This window comes from Antechinus flavipes, chromosome 2, assembly GCF_016432865.1.
Source record: "Antechinus flavipes isolate AdamAnt ecotype Samford, QLD, Australia chromosome 2, AdamAnt_v2, whole genome shotgun sequence".
Taxonomy (NCBI): domain Eukaryota; kingdom Metazoa; phylum Chordata; class Mammalia; order Dasyuromorphia; family Dasyuridae; genus Antechinus; species Antechinus flavipes.
The window spans coordinates 19,798,935-19,809,898 of record NC_067399.1 but is presented as its reverse complement, the minus strand read 5'-3'; the positions used below and the strand labels follow the sequence as shown (position 1 = coordinate 19,809,898).

Below are 10,964 nucleotides of genomic sequence, written 5' to 3'. Positions count from 1 at the left end.
CGCAGACCAGAATGCAGAGCCTGCATCCAGATCCCAAAGCCCGCTACACCAGCGTATTCGGCGCCCTCAAGAAAATCATCCGGACTGAAGGCTTCTGGAGACCCTTGCGGGGTCTCAACGTGATGGTGATGGGGGCGGGGCCGGCTCACGCCATGTATTTTGGCTGCTACGAAAACATGAAAAGGACTTTCAATGAGGTCCTCAACCGCCGAGGAAACAGCCACCTGGCCAATGGTATTTTGAAAGCGTTTGTCTGGAGCCTCGCTGCTCTGTTCTGTTCTCCAGCAGCCCCTCCCCTCTCTGCTTCCTTGGGGCTTTTCCCCGGGTGACCCAGCGAGCTAACACCCAGTCTGCGGCCTGATTGCTTGTGAATAACGAACAGTAGCCCTGTCCATATCTATCTCTATATCTATGGAGGAGTAGATTTATAGATAGATATAGAAAGTCCATTTTTCCGAACTGTGGGGAACTTGACAACCGAGGGCGAGGGGTGCGCTCGGTTGTTTTTTTTGTGCTTTTTTGGTTTTTGGTTTTTTTTTGATCTTTGCTTTAACACTCAGACTCTTTGTAATAGACCTTAAGTAGGAAGCAAACGTGAATGCGGGCAAGAGAACGCGCTCTCTGAACAGCCTCTCTCAGACTATGTTTTAAAAAAAAAGACCTTTGGCCCAGCGGCAGCATCGGCGAGAGAAAGCTGATATCTGGCAAGAAGTGTCAATGACTGACCCGAGGCGTATTCTCCAGAGCGGAGCTCCACGAGGGGCCCCTCCCGCCCCTGCGGCTTGTCTGAGAACGCAGCATTCTGGGAGCAAGGGATGGAGTAGTTTACTTTTGGAGGAGAAGGGGGGTGGAGACAGGGTTTTGTGAGTTCCTATACGGCTCTTCTGTAACGTTCCGCGTGGGCTGGAAACGGGAGGGTGAGTTAGGAGAGGAGGCGGGGCCTTGGGCTCTGGTTTTTGCTTCAGGGGTGGTGGCGTGGTGGGGATGGTGTAGACCCGCTTTCCTGGGAGCCACACCGGGTTTTTCGAGCTTAGCTGAGATGTGAGAGCTTTTTTTCCGTCTCTCCCCCTCTTTCTCCCCCCCTCCCGACATGCCTTCTGGGACCTTTTCTTAGTTATGGCCACCTACGAGTCGTCTCGATTTAGGTTTTCAATGACTTCGCCCCCCTCCCCCAGGAGTGTAGAGAGGATGTAGTGGGCTTCCCCCTCCCGGGGCGGGGCCAGAGAACGGACCGCACTGCTCAGCCCCCCTCCCATTCTGCGGTGGTACTGTCAATTCCTTGGCAAAATAAGAAAGCTCAGCCCCGCCCCCAGGCACGATTCCTCCCGGGAGGGGTAATCAGTAGCTGATAAAATTCAATTTATCTCCTTCCACCCCAGTCCCAGCCTAGCCCCATTGCATTTGAATTCTGTGAGAGCAAAGACTTAGAGCCTCATTAGACCTTCAAGGTCATATCTTGGTCCAGTCCCGTCACTTTACACCTGGGGAAACTGAGGCTCAGAGAAATGAAGGCCCTCCCTCCAATGAGGATCTGTACACAGATCCTATGATACCCAGCCCAAATAGCGCTTCTGCTGCCTACAGTAAAGTTCCCGTTCCCCGCGGGCTTGAAATGGGAGGGTGAGTTAGGAGAGGAGAGGGGCCTTGGGCTCTGGTTTTTACTTCCGGGGTGATGGCTTTGTGGGATGGTGTAGACCCGTTTTCCTGGGAGCCACACCTGGTTTTCTGACCTCAGCCACAGACCTTGCTATTCCACATTGCGTGGGTTCCATAGTATCCCTAGCATTTCCTGAGGTATCTTCTGGGCCCATTTTTCAGTTATAGCCACCCAGGAATTGTCCTTCAAGGCCCCCCTTCTCTTCATTTTCCTCTCTGCCTTGCCTTCCCACCACCCCCCTCTCCATGGGCTCCATCCCAGCTGGGACGAAGGAATTGAATTCTTGAATGGGATAGATTGAATTATTAGGTTTTTTTTGGGGGGGGGGAGGGAAGAGAGGTCAGTGAGGAAGATCCACAGAAGGTGAGGGGGCTGCTGAGGGTGGGGTTCTGAGGGCTCTCTGGCGTTAGGTCCTCCCCAGAGATCCCTTGAGAGGACTGGAATTGGCTGACCCCCCTCCCCTTCCCCCACCCTGACAGATCCTTCCCCCCTCCCATTTCTGCCCTTGCTTGGGGCCTTTGGTCATAAAAAGTCAGTCACCTGATGGTAAGTGGTTTTGCCTTTTTTTTTTTTTTTTTTCCTTCATCTTAAAAAGCTAGGCCTTGAGAGGCTTAGCTTGAGATCCCCAGGGACTGAGCCCCAGCCGTTTACTTTGGGAGGCTAACTTTCTGGAGTTTTTTTTGCAGGAATAGCGGGGAGTATGGCCACCCTGCTCCATGATGCTGTAATGAATCCAGCTGAAGGTAACGTGTCCCACCCTGGGGAAGGGGGAGACTGGAGCAAGGCCCGACAGCTTGGAGGGAGGAATAGTTAAGGGAGACCAAGAACAAACCCCAAAGTTTATTTTATCACAGGGCTCCTTAAGTAAAAATAAGGTGGTTAATTACTGAGGCAGGTAGGTGATGCGGAAACGCCAGAGCTCAAATAGGGCATCAGACACTCACGAGCTGTATGATCCTGGCCAAGTCACCTCACTCTGCCTCAGTTTCCTTATCTGTAACAGGGATTCACCACCACCTACTTTACCGAGTTGTTGTAAAGATCAAATGATCAAAATATGTATAAAGCACTTAGTTGATCAAATGATCAAAATATTGATAAAGCACTTGGTTTGTGCCTGACAAGTAATAGGTGCTAAATAAATGCTTATTCCCTTCCCTTTTCTTATTTCAACGTGATCCCATCTGTGTCCTCAGGGCTATGATTCTGAGAAAGACCAAAGGGGCTTCTTTCTGCAGGAGGTAAAGTTCTTCCAAGGTCAGTGGTCAGCCTCAGTATCCTGAATTGGTTACCAGTTGTGAGATGGAAAGGACTTGAGTTCCAAACTAGACTCTTGGCTGTAGAATCTGGGCACGTCAAGTTCTAGGCAGCTTTCACACAGGTTCTTAATTTAGGGCCCAAGAACTGGTTTTTAAAAACATTTTGCTAGTTATATAGGATAGGGGAAGAGGGCCATAATGAGAAACAAGATTAGGAAACCCTAGTCTGAAATTCTATAAAGAATCTAAAAGATGCACAGATCCGGTTTCTGTTTGGTGATAGTACCAGCTGTAATGAGTTATAGAATCATAGGAATCCTGGAAAGGATCTTAGAGGTCATCAAATCCAGCCTCTTCCCATTATATGGATAAGAAAACTGAGATCCAGACTGGTTCGGAATCCTACAAAGAGGTTGTATGTGTAGGGAGCTGGGTTGGGAATTAAATACAGATCTTCTGAACACAAATTCAGCCATGCTCCCTTGCTTTTTGATTCACTGGATTTAGAGCATTAATGACCGGTCATATAGTCCAACCCCTTTATAGATTGGGAAACTGAGCCCCAAGTCACCCTGATAGCAAATGGTCACACTGGGAATACAGATTGGTGAATCCAAGCCCGCTTTGTGCTTTGCTGACCCTGAAACAGCATTAGGGGAAAAAAGAAGCTCCCGGACTTCTATTGTCCAATGGACCTCGGGTTCAGAGGGAATGCCTCCTAAAGCTATTAGAGGCCGAAGGTCCTCCTGTTTCTCTGTTCCTGGACAATGAGAGACCTTCTTCCCTTGTTTGTTAGCCTTGGTGTGTTCGGGGGAATGAAAGGGTTGATTTTAGTTGGATTTCCTCCCACTGTCTAAGTCGAGACACCCTGGAGGAGCCGATTGTTTTTATTTGTAAAGTAAAAGCTAGAATGATGAGTAAGGACTTGGGGGGGTTGAGTATGGGGAAGAACGAGCCAGCTGCTTCCGATTTCGTAAACATCAGCTGTCTGAATCAGGGTGATGGTCTCAGAGAGCTTACAGAATTTCCTGAGTGCTCCTCAGACTGTAACTTCACCCAGGCAAGGCAGCCTTGGGGCCAGGAAAGATTGATTCCAGAACCATCAGCCATTGGATGGTCTTTTTTCAAAACAAAATAAAACTCAGCCCTGGAAGGGCTCCTTATAATCTGTTTGCATAAAGTTTCAGAAAGGAAAGATCAAAGATATCAAAACTTACTATATCTAATAGAGAATCAGACTCATTTTTAAAGGGAAGAAGCTGAGTTCCATGGAGATACAGCATTTGCCTAAAAGTCACGTGGCTACGGAATGAGTGGCCAAGCTAGAATTTGCCCCCGGATTCTCTAACTATGAATCCAGCACTGCCTTGCCAACTCATCCAACCCAGAGACCTCACTACTCCTTTAGGAAACTCCCATTGTCTCATTTTACTTTGGGATATCTCCCCCCCACCCCCTCTAGATTTGTACCTGGGCTGCTAAATGAACTCAGATTGTGGGTTTGGTTTTGAAAAAAACTTGAGATTTGTGGTCTTTTCTCTCTCACTGAGTGAGAATTAAATCTCTGCTACTTGGAGTTTAATCATGGTCTCCTTTTTGCATATTTAATAACCAGCTTGAAGGAGCCTGGAATGAATGAATTAATCTTATTTCCAAGAGAAGGGGACTAACAATCGAAGAGCGGCCTTGTGGGAGAGGGGTAACTCTTGTTCTGCTTGGGCCACAGGATCGTAGTGTGGGGACCGAGTGGTCCAGAACTAAGAATAGTGGATGAAAGTTTCTTAAGTTCCATATTAGGAGATTTTTCCTTCTATCATTTGAGTGATTCAGGTCAGCCTTGATTAAGATGATTAAGGAAGGCACTCTCGTGGGTCTTGGGGAGGTGAAGATGGAAGGAGAAATGATTCTTGCCCTCAAGGAGCTAATCCAAAATAGGAAAGAGCTGGCTTGATCCAGATGGTGAGTTTCGGAGCCCTAGAGTTCCTTAAGCAAAGAATAGCCGACCTTTTGTTAGAGAGTCTACAATTCCATCCTTCAGACTCTTAAGAGCCCATCTGGGTCTGTGTGAGGCTTTGAGGGCAAAAATGGAACAGTCCCTGCCTTCAGGGAACTCACATTGTAGAGAGCCTTTCTGTACTTCAGTTTCTTATTTGTAAAATAGGCCTGATGATCCGCCAGGTCCCTTCTGATTCTAGAGCTGTGATCCTAGATGACCTCTAAGATCTCGTGGATGACCTTTCATTCATTCCCCAAGCCAGCGCCCTCTTAAAGAATGCGTTTTAAGGGCAGGTAGAGAGCGCAAGTCAGGAGGACCTGAGTTCAAATGTGGTCTCAGACACTTCTTAGCTGTGTGATCTGGGCAAGTCACCCCCAACTTGGACCCGAGAGTATTCTCATAGTCCATCGAAACATACTCTGTTAGGAGACAGTCATCCTGTAGTTCATCAATAAGCATTTATTAAGCACCTACCACGAGTCGGGCACTGTCCTAATTGATACAATCACAAACAATAAAATGCTGCGTATTTCCAAGGATTGGAAGTTTGGGGTGAGCCCGGGAAAAGCCACTTCAGATTTGGGTGGTTATAATGACGAGACTTCTCAGCAGCATTAGGAGTCGGGGTCCTCGTGTCCCCCTCTAGGAGGCCCGAGGAGCTGGTCAGGCCTTCTCTGAGAGCGGGATGGTCAGGCCGTGTTACAGGAGACTTTAAGTTAATGAAAATAGCTTGGGAGGGGGTGGCTGGGTAAGGCAGGGCTCCTTAACCTGGGGACTTCACTGGGGGGGAAAGTGATATTTTTATTTTTACTAACCTTTGGTTTCCTTTGTAATCTCCTGGATTTTATTGTAAAACATGTTTCTGAGAAGGGGCCCGAGGGGTCCGGGACATGAGGAAGGTTAAGAAGTCCTGGGCCAGGGCAGATCCGGAGGTGCCGGCCCCAGGCCCAGGCCGCTGAGAGCCCTCGTCCCTGTCCCTGGGGTCTAACTTGCCTGTTTTTCTTTATGACTTGCCTCCTCCCGGCTGGCCGCCGTCTCCACCTGGATGCTGGACCATGGGCACCCTCTACTGCCAGTGGTGAAGCAGCGCATGCAGATGTACAACTCCCCTCACCATTCGGCTCTTCGTTGTATCCGGGCCGTGTGGAGGAAAGAGGGCTTGGGCGCCTTCTACCGGAGCTACACCACCCAGCTCACCATGAACATCCCCTTCCAATCCATTCACTTTATTACCTATGAATTCCTTCAGGAACAGATGAACCCCCTCCGGGGCTATAACCCGCAGTCTCACATCCTTGCAGGGGGGCTGGCTGGGGCCATCGCCGCGGCCGCCACAACCCCCCTGGATGTCTGTAAGACTCTGCTCAACACTCAGGAAAACATGGCGCTCTCCCTGGCCAACGTCAGCGGGCATCTGTCGGGCATGGCCAACGCCTTCCGGACGGTGTACCAGCTCAGTGGCGTTGCTGGGTACTTTAAAGGTATCCAGGCACGGATTATTTACCAGATGCCCTCCACGGCCATCTCCTGGTCAGTCTATGAGTTTTTCAAGTACTTCCTTACAAAGCACCGGACAGAAAAAACAACTCTGTACTAAAGGAACCGAATGTGGGGGAACAATTCCAGCATCTTATTTAACAAAGAAAGGATTCCCCCTCCCAGCCGCAGCCTTCTTTCCCCCAGGCCCTGGGACCAAGATTTACGAGCTTCGGGATTCTTGCAGGGTATGTGCCACTGCCGAGCCCCTCCCTGTGGCCGGCCTCGAGGGGGGGCTCCGCGCCCACCCGACGCCAGGGCGCGGATCCAAAATGGCGGCACTGGTGATTAGGGAAAGATTTGAGTGGAAGAAAGATGAATGCCTTCCCCCTCCCCCTTCTTGCCTTTTGCCTCCCCTGCCAGAGGAACGAATGCGACTTTTCCTCTTCCCTAGAAATCCACAGAATAGGATTGGGGATATAGAGGGGGGGTCTGGATAGGTGGGAGTTTGCACTTCAGAGACTTAAGATGTCAAAGACAAATTAAATATATGTATATACAAGGTCCATTACGCAATATAAAAATAGATGGATAATGTTTATCCTTTATTTTTCTATTTAGAGTTGTATTTGTGTGTGTGTGTACGTGGATGTGTGTGGGTGGGAGAGTGTACAAATAGTATTACAGTTGAGATTTTAAAGCTTTTTAAAAAAAAAAAAAAAAAACAAAGGGCTCAGTTTCTCCCATCATGATATATAATTAAGCACCGAAGCATCTTTATCCAACCTCCAGGGGTGGCCTGAAAGCCTAGAGGTTAGTCGCCCTCTCTGCCCCCCATGGAAGTTTCACTTGAATGTATGTAATGTTGAGTTTATATTTGGGAACTTTTTTTTTCTTAATGGGAAAAAAGTACCTTTTTTTAAAAAAAATCTGTAACCAAGAGGAAAAAAATGACTACTTTGTCATTTCTTTTCTTTACACACTTGGGGCGTTAAATCAGGAAGGGATGTTGGAGACCGTTTGAGTCTCCCTGCTTTTACAGATGAGGAAACTGAGACTTGGCAGGGGGTGAGATTGTTCGGGTCTTCTCAATAGACTGTCACTGCCTTTAGGGTTGGATGAATCTGTTTCCAAGCCCCTGGAGAGCAAGCACTCCCTTCTGTTTTCTGATGGAGACTCCCATGTCCTTCAAGGCCCTCCCTGAAAGGAAGGCTGTGGCCGGGGTGGCCCCTGCCAATATCTCCAGGTGGAAGATTTGTGCTGGTGTGAGTGTGTATGTGTGTGTGTGTGTTCATTCTGAAGTTCCGACCAGGGCCCTCCAAGACCCTTTCCTGTGTCCTGAGGATCCTCCTCTTCCCCACCGGCTGAGGTGGATTGTTTCTAGGACAGAGGTGTGGCTGGCGCACGGGGGCAGAGCAGCTTCTTGTTCTCTCCCTGACCCTTTATTTTCAGATCATTTTTCCTGTGGTAATTCTTAGGGTCTTGATCCTTCAGCCCCCTGTGAGGAGGGATGAGAATCACCTTGCTAAAGCTCATCTCTGCTCTTCCATTCCTGGGAGGAGGTGCCAAAAAAAATGTGTGTGTGTGTGTGTGTGTGTGTGTGTGTGTGTGTGTGTGTATGTATGTGTGTGTGTGTGTGTGTGTGTGTGTGTGTTTGGGGGGATCAGCTTCATAGATGATGAGGAAGAATTTGAGTTTCACAAAAGGACGGGATCTTTAAGATGATTTTTATTGGATATTTTCCAATTTTAGCACTTAGCTTACAAATGACTTAGAGCCCTTATAAGTATTGTAGTCCATCTTGAATGATAATCTCCTTAAAAAAAATACAAACCTGTTTTTTTCCAGCCCGTTGCTAGCTGCCAGACCCAAAAAGACTAATTTGCCTCTCTCTTCCCTTTGCCCAAGTGCCTGTAAGTCTCAGCCACTGGGCATTTCTCCTGGCAGAGATTCTGAGAGGGCCCCGGAGATGGCCACCAGCCACTTGTCCTCGGTGCCTCTGATTGAGTTCTGACCTGGGATTGGGGCTTATTTCTAGGGGCCTTCATCCCTTGGAGAGACAGCGTCAGGCTTGGGGACACAGGGAGGTGTGAGTAGGCTTCAGGCAAGGGATGGCAATCTTGGCTTGGCGATGCTGGGGGCTTTTCCTCGGAAGCCGACCAGTTAGGTCTGTCTGGAATTCATTCATTCATGGAGATGGGAGAGGGCCCTCAGACCGATCTATGTGACCTCGTTGTTAGATCCAGATAATTTGCGCCAGCCTTGGCAGAGCTCACGTGCGCTGGGGCCAGCGGACGGGTTGTACCAGGTGTGTTTCACCCATGCCATGTTGGGCATCAGGGGCGTGGGGGAAGTGGGCAGCGGAAGGGTAGAATCTGCACAATCTAGAGCCAGGATTAATTTATTTTCTAAAATAGTTTTTCCTCCTCCTCCTCCTCCTTTCCCCTAGTCTTCCTCCACCTTCCAGCCGTTTCCTATTCCTCCTCAAACTTTCGCCTCAAGTGGTATTTACAAACTGGAATGCCCGCTTGTCTAGGCGAGGCTCTTTCTTTGGGGAAGGGACCTGCTTTTCAGGTCCCGAGCCTGAGCTCACCTTACTTTGCCTTGATTCATTAAGCAGCTAAAGTGCCTACTGGGTGCTGGGATTCCAAGCCAGAAATGAAATCACGTCTTCCCTTGGGGCTTGAAGTCCATCACTTAGCCTTGAAAAGCACAGAGGGCCCTGGGCTTATGCTTGGCAAAATCTGTTTGTCCTGTGCCTTGACTAAATGGATGGATGATTTCTGATTTGAAGGAGCGAAGTCCAGGGTTCTACCTAACTAAAATCAATTGCAATGGACAGGATAAAGCTTCAAAACGATTCTTCCTCCCCGCCTACCCCCATCCCAACTTAACTGCCGGCTAACTTTCCCGCTTTTCCAATCTCTCTGTCATTGGAATGGACAGGATAAATCTTCAGAACTTGATTCTTCTTCCTCACTATCCCAACTCCAACTTAACTGCCGGCGAACTTGCCCGCTTTCCCCATCTCTCACTTTTATCGTACGATGCTAGAAACCACATGGGTCCAGCTTTCCCTCTGGGAGCCTGCCCGGGACCACTGTATTTGACTGGGAGTGAGGGGAAAACGTGACTTGTATTCTGTTTGGCCTGTGAAATCCAAATGTGTTTGCTGCTTCTGAAGTGCAAGAACACAAAATGTCATTTTTTTTAAGGGAGCAAGAGTATTGTTTAAAAATGAAAACATTGTGATGGCTGCCTGTAGTTTGTATCAAATATTGTCCGACCCTCTATTCTGATTGTTAAATCTGCTGTTTGAAGAGGGAATGGGGCGGATTGGGGGGTGGGGGGAGGAGTGTGCATTGGTGTGTGGGATGTTTGTTTCTCAAAATGCTGCTACAGTTGTATCACTGGAGCTGGAGGAAAAATAAAGTATTGATACATTTGTGTCGTGTGCTGTGTGATGGGGGTGGCTTGGGGGGCCTGAGGGAGGAGCAGAAGAGCTGCCCGGAGTGGGTGAGTTAGGCTGAGATTTTAGGCTGAGGCTGGAGGGAGAGTACGGTTCCCTAGCTGTTGGAGGGATATGTGTACGGTACCCTAGCGGTGGAGGATTATGTACAATACTTTAGCTATGAAGTGGGGAGCATCCAACTCATCGTTTTACAAAGAAGGAAATCAGGTCAGAAGAGTGATCACAGTGCAGAGATTTGTAGCTGGGAGAGACCTTAGTTCTTACAGAGAAGGAAACTGAGTCCACATTTGGTGTTGGGGCATACAAGTAGCAAGTATTGGAACCCAGGATTAGATGGAGTGCCCTTCCCCATACTTGTTTCCCATAATGAGACATTTAGAGATGATCTAATCCTAACACTTCATGGGAAAATAAATGAGCTGAGGGATGATGGCACATCTCTGCCTCAGTTTCCTCATGTAGGAGAGCAGGGATGACAGCGTCTACTTGGGTTGTATCAGAGAGGACGTGGAAAGTGCTTTGTCAACTGCAGTGCCATGTAAGTGCTAGCCCCTGATCTTGTCTGTGAGGCTTGATGGGACCTCCGAGGTCATCTGACCGATGGGAAAATGGACCTGGAGGAGAGAAGCTCCCAAAATCAGCTGGGTGGGGCCTCAGAGGTTCAACCTTTTAATGCAGAGGAAAAAGCACACAGCTGCTTATAGGGCATTGAAGGAGGAGCAAAGGCAGGATTTGGACCCCAAATCATCCCAAGTTAAGGCTCGAATGCTGCTGCTTTAGACATGCAGACACCTTAACTCTATACAGATACAGAAATAAAAGTCCAGTCTCATTGATCTCAGCTGGAACGGCCTCAGATAACTGAGTCCAGTCTTCTCACCTGACAAAGCCGGGCCCTGGGAGGGTCACTGAGTCGGCTTTTAGGCTGGAAGGGACTTGGGTAATGCTAGGCCCTTGACCACCAAGGCTGCCAGCCTTTCCATGTCTGGCTCTTCAAGAGCTGCAGGAGGTAGATTGATCAAAGACAGACAGTTGGGATGTGGAAGAGTCAGGCACTGGAATAGCTGCCCCAAGGGAAGAAGGGAGAGAGGAAGGGATAAGCAT

The 10,964-nt window shown here is 48.7% G+C and overlaps 1 protein-coding gene across 2 annotated transcripts in view; it reads left to right on the top strand.

The window, feature by feature from the left end:
• Nucleotides 1-7,954, top strand: part of SLC25A37 (solute carrier family 25 member 37) — a 48,007-nt gene extending 40,053 nt beyond the window's left edge. Inside the window, exons 2-4 of one of the 2 annotated variants that reach the window (XM_051974220.1) lie at nt 6-234; nt 2,344-2,400; nt 5,989-7,954. In XM_051974220.1, coding sequence (XP_051830180.1) covers nt 6-234; nt 2,344-2,400; nt 5,989-6,509 — 807 coding nt within the window. In that variant the 3' untranslated portion in view covers nt 6,510-7,954. Of the gene's footprint in view, nt 1-5; nt 235-899; nt 918-2,343; nt 2,401-5,988 lie in introns of those variants that run through there. The other variant, XM_051974221.1, reaches the window with a different exon arrangement.
• The last annotated feature ends 3,010 nt before the right edge of the window (nt 7,955-10,964 follow it).